At 45.5% G+C, this 23,375-nt stretch overlaps 1 protein-coding gene across 1 annotated transcript in view; it reads right to left on the reverse strand.

Moving 5' to 3' along the window:
- LOC115169740 (ecto-NOX disulfide-thiol exchanger 2-like) overlaps nucleotides 1–23,375 on the reverse strand; it is a 400,179-nt gene that overhangs the window by 29,348 nt on the left and 347,456 nt on the right. Inside the window, exons 10-13 of the mRNA XM_029725656.1 lie at nucleotides 23,001–23,203; nucleotides 21,604–21,744; nucleotides 1,872–1,928; nucleotides 372–480 (exon numbers count right to left, since the gene is read on the reverse strand). Of these exons, the coding sequence (XP_029581516.1) occupies nucleotides 372–480; nucleotides 1,872–1,928; nucleotides 21,604–21,744; nucleotides 23,001–23,203 (510 nt within the window). The remainder of the gene's footprint in view (nucleotides 1–371; nucleotides 481–1,871; nucleotides 1,929–21,603; nucleotides 21,745–23,000; nucleotides 23,204–23,375) is intronic.

Below are 23,375 nucleotides of genomic sequence, written 5' to 3' on the forward strand. Positions count from 1 at the left end.
GCGTATTGGTCCACATTCTCCGACGATGATTTCGCTATATCGTCTAGCGACGAAGAAATCTGTGACACTGGGGGACTTTTCTCCTCTATACTAATGTTAGGTTTATATAACGTTATAGTGATGTTATAGCAATGTTATAGTGATTTTATAGAAATGTTATAGTGATGTTGTAGTAATGGTATGGTGATGTTATAGTAACGTTATACTAATGTTTTAAGCCTAGTAACGTTATAGTTATGTTAGGTGAATGTACCCACTAGCTGGGCCTCTCAGAGTGGACTGGACTGGGGGGACCTACTCCTCTATAGTTAGGTTAACACAACATTGTTATAATGTTGAAGTAAGGTTATTGTCATTTTAGGTGAACTTACCAACTAGCAAGGCCTCTCTCTCAGAGTAAACAGGACTGGAGGGAATCTTCTCTGGGGGCAGACTCTCCTTCTCCTGACTGCAGGAAACCACTTCTAACGCTGTCGCCTCCTACAGGACAAGAGGAGAAAACACTGTTAGACTGGTTGATGAACACACACACAGACACACACACACACACACACACACACACACACACACACACACATACATACACACACACGCACACACACAGCCCTAGAAACATCATACAAGCAGTGGGAGAAGAGAGGAGGAGAGTCAAATAAGGCAAAGAGGAGAGAGAAAATACAGAGGGAGCCAAATGGAGGGAGGAAAGAGAGAGAGAAGAAAGCTGGCAGTGTTAGCGACGCTAATGATGAAACTGTTGTTTACTGTGGGCTTCTGACAGGCTGGAGGAGGGAGGGTCGGGTATGTGTAAGAAAAAATATATAAAAATTTAGGGGGTATCAGCTTTAATATTGCAGATAGATTGTGGCTTCCGTCAATGTAATTATCTGCATAATTTCCAACCCCCAATGTTTTGTTGTTGTTGTAAATATATATATATTATTTTAAATATGTTTTTATATTTTCCCCTAACGCTACCACCCCTCCCCTAATTGAAGAAAACTGATGGACAACAATACCAGGTATGTGTGTTTGTGTCTGATGTGCGTTTGTGTGGGCGCTGACCCAGGCACGGTGGCAACTCTTACAGGGGTTCATCCGGGGCAATGTTCTTCATTACCGTGTGTGCGTGTGTATGTACGTGAGACGGGGCAAGCCCTTGATTTCCTAACCCAGTTGTGTCGGGTTGATTAATCCTGCAACAAATAAAGTCCTCCTGCACTGGATTGGTCTGTAATGATCTGTCATGTCACTGGAAGAGGAGAGAGAGAGAGAGAGAGAGAGAGAGAGCAGAGAACAGAGAACAGAGAAACAGGGAGAGGAAGAGGGGAACAGAGAAACAGAGAGAGGAAGAGAGAAACAGAGAGAGGAAGAGAGAAACAGAGAGAGGAAGAGAGAAACAGAGTGAGGAAGAGAGAAACAGAGTGAGGAAGAGAGAAACAGAGTGAGGAAGAGAGAAACAGAGTGAGGAACAGAGAGAGTGAGGAACAGAGAGAGTGAGGGACAGAGAAACAGAGAGAGGAAGAGAGAAACAGAGAGAGTGAGGAACAGAGAAACAGAGAGAGTGAGGAACAGAGAAACAGAGAGAGTGAGGAACAGAGAAACAGAGCGAGAAAGAGATGCAGAGAAAATAGAAAACAGAGAGAGTGAGGAACAGAGAAACAGGGAGAGGAACAGAGAAACAGGGAGAGGAACAGAGAAACAGAGAGAGTGTGGAACAGAGAAACAGAGAGAGGAAGAAACAGAGATTCACAGAGAAAATAGAAAACTAGAGAGACGGAGAAAAAAAGAGAGATAAGGAGAGAGAATGGAAACAGAGGGAGAGGGAGACGGAGAGAGAGGGATGGAGAGGGTCACATCTCTTTTCCACTTACATTGACTTGATCAGCACTCTCCTCGCTCCCTCTGTCATCTCGCGGTGATGTCTCCGGCTAGAGTCAATCATAAAAATGAGAAAAGCCGTCACTGACAATCATGTCACACACTCATGCAAACAGACATGCACACTCACACAAACTCAAACATACATACACACTTTCTCCTCAGGCAAGACCACTATATAACACTGTGAAGGAGAGGTCAACATCACATATACAAGCCCTGAATAGTTTGAGGGGGTATGTTGTAATGTGCAATCAGATATAGAATCAGATCAGATCGAGCAAAGACATACAGTACTTATTAATATGTGTTCTTTCCATGAGTAAGAACCAAACATAATTGGATGTCGAAATGTCCTCTGTTCATAACTGGTATTCACACAGTGAGTGGTGTATATCTCCGTTTTCTATTAAAATGGTTGACATCCTGATTCAGTGGTCCTAGTTAAAGGCTGATTCAGTGGTCCTAGATGAAGCCTGATTCAGTGGTCCTAGATGAAGTCTGATTCAGTGGTCCTAGTTGAAGCCTGATTCAGTGGTCCTAGATCAAATCAAAGTTTATTTGTCACGTGCGCGGAATACAACAGGTGTAGACCTTAAAGTGAAATGCTTACTTACAGGCTCTAACCAACAGTCCAAAAAAGGTATTAGATGAAGCCTGATTCAGTGGTTCGAGATCACGCCTGTTTCAGTGGTCCTAGATAAAGCCTGATTCTGTGGTCCTAGATAGAGCCTGATTCAGTGGTCCTAGATAGAGCCTGATTCAGTGGTCCTAGATAGAGCCTGATTCAGTGGTCCTAGATGAAGCCTGATTCAGTGGTCCTAGATGAAGCCTGTTTCAGTGGTCCTAGATGAAGCCTGTTTTAGTGGTCCTAGATGAAGCCTGTTTCAGTGGTCCTAGTTGAAGGGACACTGAGAGAATATAATGTGTTCTTCTGGTGATGATATTGTCTGTTAATAGAATGACCTGCTCTGGAACAGTGGTTCCCAACCAGGGGTCCTGGAAGACTCATGAGACCATAGGCTTCCTGGTAAAATGCACATGAGCGGGTACTTCAGGGGTACTCCGGGCAGATGAAAATTCAGTTGTTGGTACAGTAACCGAAAAAGCTTTAATACATAATGCTTGGTGACAGCTTGGACAGTGAATGGGGCTCTGGGGTTAACTGATGATGGCATGCAGAAATCTGCCGAACATGGCAAGTTAGCAGCACACACAATCATTCCACAATGGCCACAAATCTAGCAACGCTTTCCTGATATTGATTTCTCTATTTTCTGTTGATGAGTCTCCAGGGATCCATCTCTGTTTGTATACATGCTTTAATTGCCATATTACCCATGGATCTCTGAAAGGTGTTCATCTCTGCGTGTATACATGCTTTAATTACAATATTACCCATGGATCACTGGAAGGGGATCATCTCTGCATGTATACATGCTTTAATTACCATATTTACCATGGATCACTGGAAGGGGTTCATCTCTGTGTGTATACATGCTTTAATTACAATATTACCCATGGATCACTGAAGGGGCTCATCTCTGCATGTATACATGTTTTAATTACCATATTTACCATGGATCACTGGAAGGGGTTCATCTCTGCGTGTATACATGCTTTAATTACAATTTTACCCATGGATCACTGGAAGGGGATCATCTCTACATGTATACATGTTGTCACGTCCTGACCAGTATAGATTATATTTGGTTATTGTAGTTTGGTCAGGACATGGCAGAGGGTAGTTGATGTATGTATTATGGGATTTGTCACTGGTCTATGTCTGTTTTTCTATGTCTAGTTGATTGGGGTTGGACTCTCAATTGAAGGCAGGTGTGTTGAGTTGCCTTTGATTGGGAGTCCTATATAGTAGGGTGTGTTTGTCTTTGTTTTTCGTGGGTAGTTGTTTGAGAGCACTGCTTTCACTGTTTCATGTCACTAGTTTGTTTATTGTTTTCTTCCGTGGTGTTCGCATTATTTTATAAATAAATATGTTGAGCACGAAACCCTCTGCGCATTGGTCCCTTTCTCTCTACGACGACAAGCGTGACACATGTTTTAATTACCCTATTTACCATGAATCACTGGAAGGGGTTTATCTCTACGTGTATACATGTTTTAATTACCATATTACCCATAGATCACTGGAAGAGGTTCATCTTTACGTGTATACATGTTTTAATTACCATATTTACCATGGATCACTGAAGGGGTTCATCTCTACGTGTATACATGTTTTATTTACCATATTACCCATGGATCACTGGAAGGGGTTCATCTCTACATGTATACATGTTTTAATTACCATATTTATTATGAATCCCTGGAAGGGGTTCATCTCTACGTGTAAACATGTTTAAATTACCATATTACCCATGGATCACTGGAAGGGGACACATTTCATTGCCTAGCGGCATTCTAATGTGCAGTGTCACTATTAAACCAGATATTGACAACCCTGTGACTCTCTTTGATTTGAAATGGCATGTATTACCCAGCCAGCAGGTCTAAAATGACAAATTAACAAAGTCAATGAAACAACTAGCCATACGGCTACGGGAGGCAGAGAAGAGAAATTGGAAAAGAAGCAATCAAATATGGACCACGCACCATTTGACTCTCTCATATCCGTATTATCTTTATCCAATTAAGTAGCTGATTGAACAGGAATCTTATGCTCTTGTCAACCCTCCCTCTGGAATCCTGCCTCTGGAATCCTGCCAACATTATACCATAAGCAACATAACCATTAACACTGGCTATGTTACAGCTCTACAGAGGACAAGATGGATTTTCGCCCCTAAAGACATACAACTAACTTAAGTGTTTCCGATATTTGCGGATGTGAGACAAGACCGTTTTGGAGGGGGGTTGTAACCAGTGGTGATATACCGGTATAGCTAATGCAAAGATGCTAGTTGTAGCCAGTAATGATATATGGCTAGTATAAAGATGCTAGTTGTAGCCAGTGGTGATATAAAGCTAATATAAAGGTGCTAGTTGTAGCCAGTGGTGGTATACTGGTAAGGCTAATGCAAAGATGCTAGTTGTAGCCAGTAGTGATATTTTTATTTTTTATTTTATTTAACATGTATTTCACTAGGCAAGTCAGTTAAGAACAAATTCTTATTTACAATGACGGCCTACCAAAAGGCAAAAGGCCTCCTGGAGGGATGAGGGCTGGGATTATAAATAAAAATAAATAAAATAAAAATATAGGACAAAACACACATCACGACAAGAGAGACAACTCAACACTTCATAAAGAGAGACCTAAGATGACAACATAGCATGGCAGCAACACATGACATCACAGCATGGTAGCAACACAACATGACAACAACATGGTAGCAACACAACACGGTAGCGGCACAAAACAGAGTACAAACATTGTTGGGCACAGACAACAGCACAAAGGGCAAGAAGGTAGAGACAACAATGTATCACGCAAAGCAGACACAACTGTCAGTAAGAGTGTCCATGATTGAGTCTTTGAATGAAGAGATTGAGATAAAACTTTACGTTTTTATTTTTTAATATTGAATATCCGAAACATACAATATACTTGCAGTGAAGCCGCTCAACAACTACATCATACCAGTCATCCAACAGACTCTCATTCAGAGTGACACACAGAAGCATCCAGGGTCAATGCCCTGCTCAAGGTCATGTTGATAGATCTCCCACTAGGCCAAAAAACATGAACCCGAACCCTCCAAGATCCCCCCCCACAGTTCCCCAATAGCTGTCCCTCAACCATTTGAGACCCCTCCCACAGTCCCCCTCCAATTACAAAAATTAAATAAAAAATACAATTAATTCCATTCCCCACCCCCAAGAACCCCTCAATGCACCAACAACCAAGAGAATGAATTAAAGAGAAAAAAAAGAAAAAGACAGAAGAAAACAGAAAACAACAATGCAAAAAAATAATAAAAAAAATAAAAATAAAAACAAAATAAAATAAAAACAAAGGACATCAAGGACAACTAAAATCATTACAACAATGCCAACTGTATATGTTTGTGTGCATGTCTGGCACTATTACATGTATGTATGTGTTCTTGTATGCGTTAATTTGAATGAGAGTGTGTGTATATGCATGTGTACAAACACCTGCACGGCATCAGCCTCAGGCAAACCGACATTAGTTGTAAAAACAGTGCCCCTCAGTGTCATTCAAACTTACTTTTTATTATGTTTCATTTTGACTTTTTTAAAAAACTTTTATCTTTGACCATCATTCTATCTCCTGCACGGCAACTTCACTCCCACTTGTCTCCAATTCCACATCCCAAACCTCAGCTTCCCTCAGCCCATCTCATCTATCTCTGCTGGCCACCCTCTTCGGGTTTCTATACAACAAATATCTTTCAACTATGCTGGGATGTTTAACATACAATTTTAATCTTTCTAATCGAATAGAATCAATTCGAATAGAATCAAGATAAATACTTTTACTAAGAATATTAGTAATTGACTGAACCGGTCTCTCCAGATCTCCTAACAGTACTATTTATAGGTGTCACGGCTGTCGTTGTGTAGAGAGGACCAAGGCGCAGCGGGTTGCATGTTCATCATTATATTTAATGAATAAAGATAACACAAAACAAAACAATAAACAAAGAATGACAGGTGACAGCTTCACAGGCTACAATAATCACTAGCAGTGCGAAATACAACTACCCACAAATCCCCAGGTGAAAACGCACAACTAATATATGACTCCCAATCAGGAACAACGACGTACAGCTGTTCCTGATCGGGAGCCACACAGACCACACAGAAATAAACAAACTAGAAAACCAACCTAGAATACAAAACCCAGAACATACCCCGTAATACATAAATAAAACACCCTTCTACAATACACATAACCCCCGAACCACATAAAACAAATACCCTCTGCCACGTCCTGACCAACCTACAAATAACCCCTATACTGGTCAGGACGTGACAGTACCCCCCCTAAAGGTGCAGACCCCGGATGCACCTTAACAAAAAAATAAAAAATAAACCCCTAACTAAAGGGAGGGAAGGGAGGGTGGCTGCCGTCACCGATGGCACCTGTGCTACATCCCCCCTCCCCAAACCTCCTACAGTGGAGGTGGCTTAGGCTCAGGCCTTAAACCCCTGCCTGACCTAACCACCCCCACTGCATACCTCTGCCTGAGGACAGTCACTAAAGACACTGGACTGTAGGGCGACTCTGGGAGCTCCAGGTTGTAGGACGACTCTGGGAGCTCCGGGCTGTAGGCAGACTCACTCGGTTCCGGGTCGCAGGCAGACTCACTCGGTTCCGGGTCGCAGGCAGACTCACTCGGTTCCGGGTCGCAGGCAGACTCACTCGGTTCCGGGTCACAGGCAGACTCACTCGGTTCCGGGTCACAGGCAGAGTCCCTCGCTTCCGGGTCGTAGGCAGACTCACTCGGTTCCGGGTCGCAGGCAGACTCACTCGGTTCCGGGTCACAGGCAGACTCACTCGGAACTGGGTTGCAGGCAGACTCCCTCGGTTCCGGGTCGCAGGCAGACTCCCTCGGTTCCGGGTCGTAGACAGACTCACTCGGTTCCGGGTCGCAGGCAGACTCACTCGGTTCCGGATCGCAGGCAGACTCACTCGGTTCCGGGTTGCAGGCCGTCTCCCCTGGTTCCGGACAGTGGGCCGTCTCCCCTGGTTCCGGACAGTGGGCCGTCTCACCTGGTTCCGGACAGTGGGCAGTCTCACCTGGTTCCGGACAGTGGGCTGTCTCACCTGGTTCCGGACACTCTGGACGAGGCACTGTTGCTGGATACTCTGGACGAGGCACTGTTGCCGGATACTCTGGACGAGGCACTGTTGCCGGATACTCTGGACGAGGCACTGTTGCCAGATACTCTGGACTAGGCACTGTTGCCGGACATTCTGGACGAGGCACTGTTGCCGGACATTCTGGACGAGGCACTGTTGCCGGACACTCTGGACGAGGCACTGTTGGCGGATACTCTGGACGAGGCACTGTTGCCGGATACTCTGGACGAGGCACTGTTGCCGGATACTCTGGACGAGGCACTGTTGCCGGACATTCTGGACGAGGCACTGTTGCCGGATACTCGGGCCTGGTCTGACGCACTGGAAGCCTGATGCGTGGGGCTGGTAGTGGAGGTACCAGCCTGGGGACACACACCTCAGGGCTAGTGTGAGGAGCGGGAACAGGCTGAGTAGGACTAGGCTGACTCACTGGAAGCTTGATGCGTGGTGCTGGAAGTGCCAGTTTGGGGACAGGCACCTCCGGGCTAGTGCGGGGAGCGGGAACAGGCTGAGTTGGACTGGGCTGACTCACTGGAAGCTTGATGCGTGGTGCTGGTACTGGACGTGCCAGCCTGGAGACACGCACCTCAAGGCTAGTGCGTGTAGCGGGAAACACTGGACCGTAGAGGCGCACTGGAGGTCTCAAGCGCAGGACTGGCATCACCTCTACTGGCTAGATGCCCACTTTCCCCTGGCACATGCGGGGCGCTGGTACTGTGCATACCGGCCTGAAAATACCCGGCCTCGCCACAGCACCCATCACCCCTAAGCACGAAACCTGTCCAGTCATATGTCGCCCAAAAAAGGTACGGGGATTTGGCCTGGGGCTCAATCCTCGCCCAGCCAAACAACCCGTGTGCCCCCCAAAAAAGATTATTGGGGCTGCCTCTCGGGCTCCCTTACCAGCCGTGTTCCCCGGGCCTCACCAGACTTCCTCCATGGACCAGAATCTGCTCCCAAGTCCATTTCTGCCATTGGTCCAACTCAAATTCACGTCGCTCCTTTAGCTGCTGCTTGGTCTTTTTGTGGTGGGTAGTTCTGTAACGGCTGTTGTTGTGTAGAGAGGACCAAGGCACAGCGGGTTGCATGTTCATCATTATATTTAATGAATAAAGATAACACGAAACAAAACAATAAACAAAGAACGACAGGTGACAGTTTCACAGGCTACAATAATCACTAGCAGTGCGAAATACAACTACCCACAAATCCCCAGGTGAAAACAACAATCCAATCAGGAACAATGACGTACAGCTGTTCCTGATCGGGAGCCACACAGACCATACAGAAATAAACAAACTAGAAAACCAACCTAGAATACAAAACCCAGAACATACACCGAAACCCCGTAATACATAAATAAAACACCCTTCTACAATACACATAACCCCTGAACCACATAAAACAAATACCCTCTGCCACGTCCTGACCAACCTACAAATAACCCCTATACTGGTCAGGACGTGACATTAGGGTCCATTTTAGATCAATGCTATGCATTTTCAGCCATTCCTGAACCCGAGACCAGAAACAGGCTACCTGACGGCAATACCAAAATAAATGGTCTATTGATTCTGTATCCTCACAACAAAATCTGCAAAGCTTTGATGATTTGATGCCCCAAATATTCAAAATTTTGTTGGTGGAAAGAATTCTAGATAATAATTTTAGCTGAAAAGCACGAAGTCTTGAATCTCACGTTGTTTTATATATCAACTCATACACCTTGTACCATAGAATCGGTACATCAAAAATCTCTTCCCAACTATTTTGCATTCTGTATTGCAGTTGTCAACATCCTGGTCCTCAAATGAAACTGGTATACCTTCCCATTTATGCTATGTTGATTCCTCCGCAAGTTTTGATCCTTTATATTGGGCAGACAGACAGTTCCCTACCTCCTCTTGCTGCCACTTGCCTCCTCCATTTTTGGGGTAATGCTGTAATCAATTGGTTGTACTCTTGGATTGAGCAGACCTTCCCGTACAATTCTGATAACGCCATGAATGACGTAACTCTACCACTTCAATTTACAATATCATTTAAGAACAAAAAACCCTTTCAAACAACTTTCCCATAAATACAGGCATTTTATCAACCAGCACATTTTATCAACCATAATATTTGTTGTACTATTTGTTCTATCTTTCATGGGGATGAAATTGAAATTGTAGCCAGCTCTGCAATGCTTGTGTGAAAAAGAGAGATACTTTGAAAAAAGTATAATTTTAAATTAATCAAAAATGAGACATGGCAATCTGCACAAAGGCAAAAAGGCAATTTTAAAACAATGGATGAGCTTTCTTAGTAATCTACTTGAGAACCATTTAGGGTTCAAGTAAAACTTTTGAATAAGTGAAGCTTTTAGAGATGAGGTTTAGTGCTTTTATATTTAATAATCTCAACCCACCCAATTCATATTCATTTAATAAATAGGCACACTTTATTTTGTCTGGTTTAGCATCACAGATAAAGCAAAATATTTTTTGCTCATATGATTTGAAAAACGAATCATCAGGAGTAGTCATCACCATAAGTAAGTGAGTAAACTGAGAAATGACTAAGAAGTTAATCAGGGCAATTTTTCCATAAATAAACAGGTATTTACCTCTCCATGGTTGCAGGATCTTGTCTATTTTATAAGTTTTCTATTGAAATTCAATGAGGAGAGCTTATTTATATATTTTGTGATATGAATACCAAGTATGTCTACTTCACCATCAGCCCATTTTATAGGTAAACTGCAGGGTAATGTAAAAGTTGTATTTTTTAAAGATCCAATATGTAATATTGCACACTTCTCATAATTAGGCTTTAGTCCAGAGAGTACAGAAAGGTTATCTAGATATTCAATGAGACATTGCAGGGATATAGCTTGCGGACTTAATGTAAAACTTGAGTCATTGGGCATACATGGACACCTTTGTTTTTATGCCTTGGATTTCTAATCCTCTAATGTTGTTAATGGATCTGATTTTAATAGCTAACATTTCGATGGCCATAGCGAATAGATATGGTGATAGCGGACACACCCTTGTTAAACTCCTCTTGACAATTCAAAACTCTCTGAGAAGTAGCCGTTATTTACTATTTTATACCTGGGGTTGCAATACATAATTTTTTTGCCCATTTTATAAGAGAATTACCGAAATTGAAAAAATCCAGGCATTTATAAATAAAATCCAGTCACTTTATCAAATGCCTTTTCAAAATCCGCTATAAATACCAGGCCTGGCTTCTTAGATGTTTCATAATGTTCTATTATTTCTAGTAGTTGTCGTATATTATCTCCAATGTATCGTCCATGTAAAAAACCTGTCGGATCAGGATGAACAATACCTTGTAAAACCCTTTTAATTATGAGTGCTATGCATGTCACTAGTATTTTTGCATCACAACTGTAACGGCTTGGTGATCGTGGAGGAGGAATGAGGCGCAGGAAGCAGCGAACACAGGGTAGTGGTGTTTTTAATATATACACTCACACAAAAAACAAAGGTTCCCACACACAGGGGAGAAAATACATACGGCGTCAAAACAACGTCGACACGAACATAAGCCGTCTATCAAATAAACAATCATTAATCCCGCACGAACAGGAGCGGGCCAGCTAAACTAAATAGCCCTTCTAATGGCTAATTGACCACAGGTGTCACAAAATAAAAAAAGGGAAAAGCAAAAGGGAATCGGTGGCAGCTAATAGGCCGGTGACGACGACCGCCGAGCGCCACCCGAGCAGGAGGGGGCGCCACCGTCGGTGGGAATCGTGACAGTACCCCCCTCCTGACGCGCGGCTCCCGCAGCGCGCCCCGACACCGGCCTCGAGGTTGACCCGGAGGGCGAGGTGCAGGGCGATCCGGACGGAGGTGGTGGAACTCCCTCAACATAGATGGGTCCAGGACGTCCGCCGCCGGCACCCAGCACCTCTCCTCCGGGCCGTACCCCTCCCAGTCAACGAGGTACTGTAGGCCCCTCGCCCGGCGTCTCGAGTCCAGTATGGCCCGTATGCTGTACGCCGGGGACCCCCCGATGTCCAGAGGGGGCGGAGGGACCTCCGGCACCTCATCTTCGTGAAGGGGACCAGCTACCACCGGCCTGAGGAGAGACACATGAAACGAGGGGTTAATACGGTAATAGGAAGGGAGTTGCAACCGATAACACACCTCGTTTATCCTCCTCAGGACTTTGAAGGGCCCCACACACTGCAGCCCCAGCTTCCGGCAGGGCACGCGGAGGGGCAGGTTCCGGGTCGAGAGCCAGACCCTGTCTCCCGGTGTGAACACGGGCGCCTCACTGCGGTGGCGGTCAGCACTCCTCTTCTGCCGCGCACTGGCCTCCTTTAGTGAGTCCTGGACGGCTCTCTAGGTCTCCTTGGAGTGCTGGACCCAGTCCTCCACCGCAGGAGCCTCGGTCTGACTCCGGTGCCATGGTGCCAGGACCGGCTGGTAACCTAACACACACTGAAAGGGTGATATGTTAGTAGAGGAGTGGCGAAGTGAGTTCTGGGCTAACTCAGCCCAGGGAATATACCTCGCCCACTCCCCTGGCCGGTCCTGGCAATACGACCTCAGGAACCTGCCCACCTCCTGGTTCACCCTCTCCGCCTGCCCATTGCTCTCGGGGTGATAACCGGAGGTCAAACTGACCGAGACCCCCAGCCGCTCCATAAACGCCTTCCAGACCCTGGATGTGAACTGGGAACCTCGATCAGAGACAATGTCCTCCGGCACCCCGTAGTGCCGGAAGACGTGGGTAAATAGGGCCTCCGCAGTCTGCAGGGCCGTAGGGAGACCGGGCAATGGGAGGAGACGGCAGGACTTAGAGAACCAATCCACAACCACCAGAATCGCCGTGTTCCCCTGAGAGGGGGGAAGATCTGTCAGGAAGTCGATGGACAGGTGCGACCATGGTCGTTGTGGAACGGGGAGGGGCTGTAACTTCCCTCTTGGTAGATGCCTAGGAGCCTTACTCTGGGCACACACCGAACAGGAAGAGACATAGGACCTCACGTCCTTAGCTAAGGTGGGCCACCAGTACTTCCCCCTTAGACTCCGCACTGTCCTCGCCTCACCAGGATGACCCGCAGTGGGTAGCGTGTGCGCCCACCGAATCAAACGATCACGAACACCGAGCGGCACATACATGCGCCCCAAGGGCACCTGCGCAGGCGCAGGTTCTAACACCAATGCCCGCTCGATGTCCGCGTCCACCTCCCATACCACAGGTGCCACCAGCCTAGACGCTGGAATGATGGGAGTTGGATCGATGGGCCGGTCCTCCGTGTCATAGAGACGGGACAGCGCGTCGGCCCTAGTATTCAGGGAACCCGGTCTATAGGAGATGGTAAACCTAAACCGGGCGAAGAACATGGCCCACCTCGCCTGACGCGGATTCAGTCTCCTCGCTGCCCGGATGTACTCCAGGTTTCGGTGGTCGGTCCAGATGAGAAAGGGGTGTTTAGCCCCCTCAAGCCAGTGCCGCCACACCCTCAAAGCTTTGACCACTGCTAGCAACTCCCTGTCCCCCACATCGTAGTTACGCTCCGCCGAACTGAGATTCTTCGAAAAGAAAGCGCAGGGGCGGAGTGTCAGTGGCACACCCGAGCACTGTGATAGCACGGCACCCACCCCAGCCTCGGACGCGTCCACCTCCACTACGAACGCTAAAGACGGGTCCGGGTGCGCCAACACGGGTGCGTCGGTGAACAGCGTCTTCAACTTCTTGAAGGCTCCGTCCGCCTCCGTCGACCATCGCAAACGCACCGGCCCCCCCTTCAGCAGTGAGGTAATGGGAGACGCTACCTGGCCAAAACCCCGGATAAACCTCCGGTAGTAATTGGCAAAGCCTAAAAACCGCTGCACCTCCTTCACCGTGGTTGGAGTCGGCCAATCACGCACGGCCTTAACGCGGTCACACTCCATCACCACCCCCGTGGTGGAAATGCGATAACCCAGAAAGGAGAAAACTCACACTTCTCAGCCTTAACGTATAGGTCATGCTCCAGCAGTCTACCAAGCACCTTGCGCACCAGGGACACATGCGCGGAGCGGGTGGCGGAATATATCAGAATGTCATCGATATAGACTATCACGCCCTGCCCATGCAGGTCCCTGAGAATCTCGTCAACAAAGGATTGAAAGACGGCTGGAGCATTTTTCAACCCATACGGCATGACGAGGTACTCATAATGGCCTGATGTGGTACTAAAGGCGGTTTTCCACTCGTCTCCCTTCTTGATACGCACCAGATTATACGCGCTCCTGAGATCCAGTTTTGTGAAGAACTGTGCTCCGTGAAATGATTCCACCGCCGTAGCGATGAGAGGTAGTGGGTAACTAAACCCCACCGTAATAGCGTTTAGACCTCGGTAATCAATGCACGGACGCAGACCTCCCTCCTTTTTCTTCACAAAAAAGAAACTCGAGGAAGCGGGTGAGATGGAGGGCCGAATGTACCCCTGTCCCAGGGATTCCGTGACATATGTCTCCATAGCCGCAGTCTCCTCCTGTGACAAGGGGTACACGTGACTCCTGGGAAGCGCAGCGTCAACCTGGAGATCTATCGCACAATCCCCCTGTCGATGAGGTGGTAATTTAGTCGCCCTCTTTTTACAAAAAGCGATCGCCAAATCGGCGTATTCAGGGGGAATGCGCACGGTGGACACCTGGTCTGGACTCTCCACCGACGTGGCACCTATGGAAACTCCTAGACACCTACCTGAACACTCCTCTGACCACCCCTGGAGAACCCCCTGTTTCCACGAAATACGGGGATTGTGACCAGCCAGCCAGGGGACCCCCAGCACCACCGGAAACGCAGGCGAATCAATAAGGAAAAAACTAATGCGTTCCTTATGATTCCCCTGCGTTACCATGTCCAGTGGCACCGTGGACTCCCTGACTAACCCTGACCCTAATGGCCGGCTATCTAGGGAGTGCACAGGGAAAGGGGAATCTATCGGCACCCGCGGAATGCCCAGCTTAATGGCAAGTCCACGGTCCATAAAATTCCCAGCTGCGCCTGAATCGACTAGCGCCCTATGCTGGGAAGAGGGAAAAAATGTAGTAAACAAAACAGGTAAAAACACGTGACCAACAGGGGGTTCTGGGTGAATCTGGTGCTGACTCACCTGAGGTGGCCGAGAAGTGTTCTGCCTGCCCTCTCGACTCCCAGACTGGCTCCTCCAGCACCGGTCGGCCGTGTGTCCTCTCCGACCACAGCTGGTGCAGGAGGAGCCACTTCCTCCGGTGCCCCTTTGCACGGCCCCCCCACCTCCATAGGGGTAGGGGCGGGGGTGCACGGGGGTGGAACGGGCAGGACCCTCTCCGAACGCCCGCGGGCAGCCAGCAAATTGTCCAGTCGTATGGACATATCTATGAGCTCGTCCAGGGACAGAGCTGTGTCCCGACAGGCCAGCTCCCTGCGGACGTCCGCCCGGAGACTGCAGCGGTAGTGGTCTATGAGGGCCCTGTCGTTCCACCCCGCCCCAGCAGCCAAGGTCCTGAACTCCAGCGCGAAGTCCTGGGCACTCCTCGTTTCCTGCCTGAGGTGGAACAGCCGTTCACCCGCCGCTCTTCCTTCCGGAGGGTGGTCGAACACGGCCCGAAAGCGGCGGGTGAACTCTGGGTAGTGGTCCCTCGCCGAGTCTGGACCGTTCCAGACCGCATTAGCCCACTCCAGAGCTCGGCCCGTCAGGCAGGAAACGAGGGCACTCACGCTCTCCTCCCCCGTGGGAGCAGGTCTGACGGTGGCCAGGTACAGCTCAAGCTGGAGCAAAAATCCCTGGCACCCAGCCGTCGCCCCATCGTACTCCCTCGGGAGCGCCAAACGAAGCGCGCCAGAGCCAGACGTCATGGGGAGCGAAGATGGCTGTATCGGGGGAGGTGGAGGTGGAGAGAGGATACCACTTCTCTCCCATCGGTCCATCCTCTCCATCATCTGGTCCATTGCCGATCCGATGCGATGGAGGACTGTCGTGTGGTGGAGTACGCGTTCCTCCATCGAGGGCAGAGGAGTGGCCGCTGCTCCCGCTGATTCCATGCCTTTTCTTACGGTGCGGGATTCTGTAACGGCTTGGTGATCGTGGAGGAGGAATGAGGCGCAGGAAGCAGCGAACACAGGGTAGTGGTGTTTTTAATATATACACTCACACAAAAAACAAAGGTTCCCACACACAGGGGAGAAAATACATACGGCGTCAAAACAACGTCGACACGAACATAAGCCGTCTATCAAATAAACAATCATTAATCCCGCACGAACAGGAGCGGGCCAGCAAAACTAAATAGCCCTTCTAATGGCTAATTGACCACAGGTGTCACAAAATAAAAAAAGGGAAAAGCAAAAGGGAATCGGTGGCAGCTAATAGGCCGGTGACGACGACCGCCGAGCGCCACCCGAGCAGGAGGGGGCGCCACCGTTGGTGGGAATCGTGACAACAACATTGAAGTGTAAGGGGCCTCCAGTTGTTTTAGACAAACTGGGTCTTTATATTTGCCATCTGGGTCTTGTTTTAATAATAGAGAAATCAGACCTTCCTGCTGTGTACCTGACAGACTACCATTTCTATAGGAGTAGTTAAAACAATCTAACAATGGAGCTTTTAATATATCAAAAAAGGCTTGATATACCTCTACTGGTATGCCATCAAGCCCTGGGGTTTTTCCAGACTGAAAGGATTTAATAGCCTCAAAAAGTTATTCCTCTGTAATTTGGCCTTCACACTGATCTTTCTGTACATTTGTTAATTTTCTTTTTTTTTTATTATTTGGAAATAATTCCTTACCGCAATCTTCATTCAGTTGGAGAGGATGAGACTGTCACGCCCTGACCTAAGAGAGACGTTTTTCTCTGTTTAGTTAGGTCAGGGTGTGATATGGGGTGGGCATTCTATGTATTTTATTTCTATGTTTTGGCCGGGTATGGTTTCCAATCAGAGGCAGCTGTCTATCGTTGTCTCTGATTGGGAGCTATACTTAGGCAGCCTTTTCCCACCTGGTTTTTGTGGGTAGTTGTTTTGTATTATGTGACCTGACAGAACTGTTGGCTTTCGTTTTTGTTTCTTTGTTAAAGTGTTTTGTATTATTAAATAATTATCATGAACACTCACCACGCTGCACTTTGGTCCCCTCCTTTCGACAGCCGTAACAGAGACGGAAAAGAGAACATCTGCCTAAAATAATTTGCTTCCTCTTTTAAAATATCATTCGGAGAATCATAGATGACTCCGTCTTCAGTAACGAGTTTCTGCAAATTATTTTTGTTGGCATTCCTGTATTTGAGATCCAGGAAGAATATTGTGAATTTTTCTCCATATTCCATCCAGTTTGCTTTATTTTTGTAATAGATTACATTAAATCATTCTTGAATAAGTTCCTCAAGTTCTTTTTGTTTTTTATCTCTGTAGTATCGTTTTTATTGCCATCTACCTCTACTATTAGTTCATGGATTTCCCTTGTTAGTCTTGTCTCTTTAGCCAGAAAGTGCTTTTTTATTATTGATGAATATTGAATTGAATGACCTCTGAAGGTACCTTTAAAGGTATCCCAAACAATAAGGGGATTTGCTGAATTTATATTATAAAATGTCCAATAGCCCCGTCCACGTGGAAAATCTATAAGAGTTATGTGAATGCCAATTAGATGATGATCCGATCGCATTCTGTCTCCTATTACAACTTGTTTAACCTTTGATGCAAGAGAGAAAGAGACAAGAAAGTAGTCAAGATGACTAGCTTGATTAAGTCTCCTCCATGTATATCTCACTAGGTCAGGGTTTTTTAGTCTCCAAATATCCTCTATTTCTAATGTGTCCATAATATTTGTGATTGCGTTAAGGGCTTGGTGATGATAGTTTGTAGAGTGATTACCTTTACGGTCCATTGAGGTACTTAACACTGAGTTATAGTCTCCTACCATAATGATTTGATAATTTGGCTATACTTATTTCACCCCTTACCATAACTATATACTATTCTCAGTCTAAATTGACCATAATTAGTGCTTGTAAAGCCAGTGCCATCTGAGGTATTATGACGGTCAAAATCAGATCTTTCAAATGTTTGATATTTTGAATTCAAGAAATAGGTTTCAGCAAAATTTGTTTCATTCCCTTGCCCGTTTGCCTGTGAGCCAATGCCACCGATGTTAGAAAATTGAGACAAGATATTATGTGTGTAGTAAATCTGAGTAGGTTGATGTTTATGATATTGGATGTGATTTGTGAGTGTGTATGTATAAGACTAAGACTATAATGTGTGATGTCCCAAAAAATAATAACGCCGCCAATTTGTATGGTTGGGTGTCTATGTGTGTAACATGTAGTGCGTATAGCCTTAATATTCATGATGATAATTGTAATCCATATCGTATCACCATCATAGTTGCATCATAAGAAAAACACATCCCAGCATTTCCATAGCAATTGAAGTTTCACATGATCACGAAAGAGACCTTGCATTACTCTAGAGATGGCTTCACTACAGTACAAATGTATTCTGTATAATATGTTATTTTTCCCCAATGCCCCTTTTCTGATATCTTCCCCTTGCTTCTTGTAAACATCTATAAACTTGTAGACAAATACATAAAAAAGACAGACAAACTATAAACATGTTAAATTATAAAACAGTTCTTGACAATAGAGACAGAGGGAGAGAAGAGAATAGAAAAGAGAGAGTGAGAGAAGAGAACGAGATCAGGTGTGTGTGTATGTATAGTCCGTATGTGTAAGCGAGCATGTATTGAGTACGTGTGTGTTCATATCCACTTCATAGTGTTCAGATGTTTTTACAGTTCCCATACTTTCTTTTTTTCGTAACCTGAAGTCCCTGTAGAATTTAGTACAGTCATGGTGTTATGGAGCTGTCTCGAAATAGCTGTCCATCTATAAAGAGTTTGTCAACAATGAGAAAGGCATGCTTACCCTTCTCCCTTTGTTGCCTTTGTACCGGATTAAGTATCTTACACAAACTTGCAGTCCCCGCCGTAAAGGCTAACCGCATCGTGGAATCCTTAGCAACAAAACTTTAGTTCTGATAAAAAATTAATTTAATGAAAATGTTTTAATATAATCAACAAACCGAGTGTAGACAGTACAATGTTCTGTTGCACGCTCTGATGAAGTATCTGATGACGTATATCCGTGTACCAAGCTTGTAGCGTCTTTGTTGCAGCTCGTTCCAGTCGCTAGCTGCAGTAAACTGAAATGACGAGAGACCCAGTGATGTGTGTGTGCTTTGGGGACCTTCAACAGAACGTGACTGCCAGAATGGGTGTTTTATGTGGTGGATGAGGGCTGCGGTAGATATCTCAGATAGGGGGGAGTGAGGCCTAAAAGGGTTTTATAAATAAGCAACAACCAGTGGGTCTTGCAACGGGTTTCCAGAGATGACCAGTTTACAGAATAGTATAGAGTGCAGTGATGTGTCCTATAAGGAGCATTGGTGGCAAATCTGATGGCCGAATGGTAAAGAACATCTAGCCTCTCAAAAGCATAATTACCTGCCGATTTATAAATTACATCTCCATAATCTAGCATGGGTAGGATGGTCATCTGAATCAGGGTTAGTTTGGCAGCAGGGGTGAAAGAGGAGCGATTACGATAGAGGAAACCAAGTCTAGATTTAACTTTAGCCTGCAGCCTAGATATGAGCTGAAAGAAGGACAGTGTACCATCTAGCCATACTCCCAAGTACTTATATGAGGTGACTACCTCAAGCTCTAAACCCTCAGAGGTAGTAATCAAACCTGTGGGGAGAGGGGCAGTCTTCTTACCAAACCACATGACCTTTGTTTTGAAGATATTCAGAACAAGGTTAAGGGCAGAGAAAGCTTGTTGGATACTAAGAACGCTTTGTTGTAGAGCGTTTAACACAAAATCTGGGGAGGGGCCAGTTGACTATAAGACTGTATCATCTGCATATAAATGGATGAGAGAGCTTCCTACTGCCTGAGCTATGTTGTTGATGTAAATTGAGAAGACGGTGGGGCCTAGGATCAAGCCTTGGGGTACACCCTTGGTGACAGGCAGTGGCTGAGACAGCAGATGTTCTGACTTTATACACTGCACTCTTTGAGAGACGTAGTTAGCAAACTAGGCCAAAGACCCCTCAGAAACACCAATACTCCTTAGCCGGCCACAAGAATGGAATGGTCTACCGTATCAAAAGCTTTGGCCAAGTCAATAAAAATAGCAACACAACATTGCTTAGTATCAAGGGCAATAGTGACATCATGGAGGATCTTTATATGGCTAATGCAAAGATGGTAGTTGTAGCCAGAGGTCATATATGGCTAATGCAAAGATACTAGTTGTAGCCAGGGGTAATACAGTATATGACTAATATAAAGATAATAGTTGTAGCCAGTGGTGATTTCTTGACAACTATAAAGATACTAGATGTAACCAGTAGTGATATTTGGCTAATGTAAAGATGCTAGTTGTAACCAGTAGTGATATATGAATAATGTAAAGATGCTAGTTGTAACCAGTAGTGATATTTGGCTAATGTAAAGATGCTAGTCGTAACCAGTAGTGATATATGAATAATGTAAAGATGCTAGTTGTAACCAGTAGTGATATTTGGCTAATGTAAAGATGCTAGTTGTAACCAGTAGTGATATTTGGCTAATGTAAAGATGCTAGTTGTAACCAGTAGTGATATGTGGATAATGTAAAGATGCTAGTTGTAGCCAGTGATAATATATGCCTAATATAAAGGGGCTGGTTGTAGTTGGTGGTGTTTTTTTATAGCTAGGCTCTGGGCTGCAGCAGCAGCATTCATTTTCATAAGTGTACATTGCAGCTGCAGGGAGCCTGGCTGGTGGATGGACTATTAGAGCAGGACAGGGAGACATTCTAACTGGTAGAGGACAGGACCAGTAGCCTGACCATAGCTTTTGAAATGACCAGTCTATTTCTATATAGCTTTGAACTGATCAGTCTATTTCCCTGTAGCTTTTGAAATGACTCGTCTACTTCTCTATAGCTTTGGAAATGACCAGTTTATTTCTCTCTATGGATGGTGATTTATATGATTGGACTGTCACTCTCTGGCTTTTTAAATGACTGCTCTCTCTCAATGTCCTTTTAAATGACATGTCTCAGTCAATGTTTGATAGGCAGTTAGCACATCTCTTACCCTCCTGAGGTCCATAAGAGGAGATAAAGGAGAAATGTAAAACTTTTGAAACTGAATAAACTGTCATTAATGTCTACCACAGCCTGGGCCCTGGTAGCTGATTCATTATTTCGGAAACATTTCTCATACATTGAAACTCATTTAGAACTAATTTCATTCTTATTACAGCACAAATCAGATATGGTAATTGCATTTCAAACCCCAGGAGTCTTTACAGCCAGCCAAACTCATGAACCACACACAGTATTCTCTCTTGACTGAGAGCCTTCATCCCATCTCTCCTCGTTCTCAGAGGGAAACAAAGAAACTAATGGTGAAGAGAACTGAGGTTACAATAAGACAATGAGGGGCAGCTAACTATTGTATCAGGGAACATGACTACAAGATGGCTGACATTATCTAGCAATGTCTCACACAAGTGTCAAGTGTCAGATGCACAAGTACAGTAAAATGCCTTTCTTGCAAGCTTTAACCCCAACAATACAGTAATCAATAACAATGTAATACTAAATAAAACAAGGTAAAACAAAAACACACAATGATAGGATGTGTGTGTGTGTGTTACTGACCTGTGGGGTGTGTGTGTGTGTGTGTGTGTGTGTGTGTGTGTGTGTGTGTGTGTGTGTGTGTGTGTGTGTGTGTGTGTGTGTTACTGACCTGTGGTGTGTGTGTTACTGACCTGTGGGGTGTGTGTGTGTGTGTGTGTGTGTGTGTGTGTGTGTGTGTGTGTGTGTGTGTGTGTGTGTGTGTGTGTGTGTGTGTGTTACTGACCTGTGGTGTGTGTGTTACTGACCTGTGGTGTGCGTGTTTCCTTCAGACTCTCCAGTCCTTCCTTGAGGCTCTGTACTTGGCTCTCCAGCTGCTGTTTGTCCTCCACACTCTTCTCCAACTCTGCCTCCCTCTGTTTCATTTCTTCACGCATCTTCAGCAGTTGCTGCAAACACAGGGTACATACAGTGAGCCACATACGGTAACTAACCTTTAAGCTTCTGATACAGAGGAGATACATTTAGCTACAGATGATAACTAACCCTTAAGACAGAGAAAGCACAGATGATACCTAACCCAAGGCACAGTTAGCTACAAATGCGAGCTAATCCTTAAGACCGAGAAGACACCGCTACAGATTCTTGCTTACTACAGGCATATGACTCATGCGAGTTATTAACCCTTTATCCATCAGCTCCATAGAGGAAACCATGTTAGCCAGCGGTGCTAACCCTTATGTTTCAGGATTTGCCATCGAGTAAGGAACTTTTAGCTTATAGCTTCTCTATGTAGGTCAGAACCATGTAGAAGCTGAACAGTCCTTTCTCCTTATCCATTTCACCTTAAAAAAAACTATTTCACAGTCTCAGTTGGGTTTAGGCTGAAATACGCAAGTATTACATGACTCAGAAGTGGAAGAAATTCACAGAACCTGGGCAGACTCAAATCACCTGCTGATAAAATGTTATGGTAATTTGCCAGAGCCTGCCTGATATCACAATTTAGCACAGAACAATATGAAGTACTCATCTCTTCCTCCTCATTTCTATCCATTCATTTAATATTTTCATGGTAATGTTGAAACTTGCATGCTGGAAATGAATTACCATTTGTCTATTCATATGAGCATGAACGTTGACTACTTGAGGATATTTGATGACCCAGCAGGTGATGGAAGCAACAGATTTCCTGCCTGATGGTTGTTTAACCAGCAGTTTGTTTTCTCTGAGGGGGATATTTGTTTAGAAAACCCCTCCAGCTGGTATTAGTTTGTGTACAGCGTCTAGGTCAGCAGACTGATCAGATTCTAGAATGACTCTCTTCCTGTCAAGTCTTTCTATTGTTCTTTATATCTCTCTATCCATCCTACTCTCAGAGTGCACCCCTCTTGCTCTCGCTCTCTACGCCTCTCTATCCCTACTCCTCTTTCTCAGTGTTGTGTGTGTGTGCGTATGTGTGTGTGAGATTGGGAGGGCAGTTCTCTATCCACCTCTATTAAAAGTCACTTTTCCTCAATACGACTGGTCACCCCAGGAAGCCAAACCAATGGATTATGAGTCTCACCAGCCAGAATCTGCAGGGGTTTAATATCTGTATGGAACCAGGAAATGAAAAATTCCTGTGGAATTGATTAAAATAAATCCAAAGTAGGGACTGCTGCAAGAATTTAACACAAGTGGGTATGTCTGGTAGAAGTAGTACCTTCTGCATTCCCTGTAGTGCCTGTTGTAGAAAGGTTAGTTGTTGCTGCCTGATGGTGTCCTCTTCACTGTGTTGTGGAGGTGTGTGTTCTTGGTTTTTGCCCTGCTCCTGCTTCAGCAGCTCCGCCTCGTTCCTGTAGGCATCCAGCTGACAGCGCAGAGAATCATTCTCTTCCTTTAGGGCCTCCACCTGGGCCACAGGGCCTACACACACACACACACACACACACACACACACACACACACACACACACACACACACACACACACACACACACACACACACACACACACACACACACACACACACACACACACACACACACACAAACACAGTGTGATGAGAAATATTAATGAAATCCTAACCTGTCCTATT

Source organism: Salmo trutta, chromosome 3 (genome assembly GCF_901001165.1).
Source record: "Salmo trutta chromosome 3, fSalTru1.1, whole genome shotgun sequence".
Taxonomy (NCBI): Eukaryota; Metazoa; Chordata; class Actinopteri; order Salmoniformes; family Salmonidae; genus Salmo; species Salmo trutta.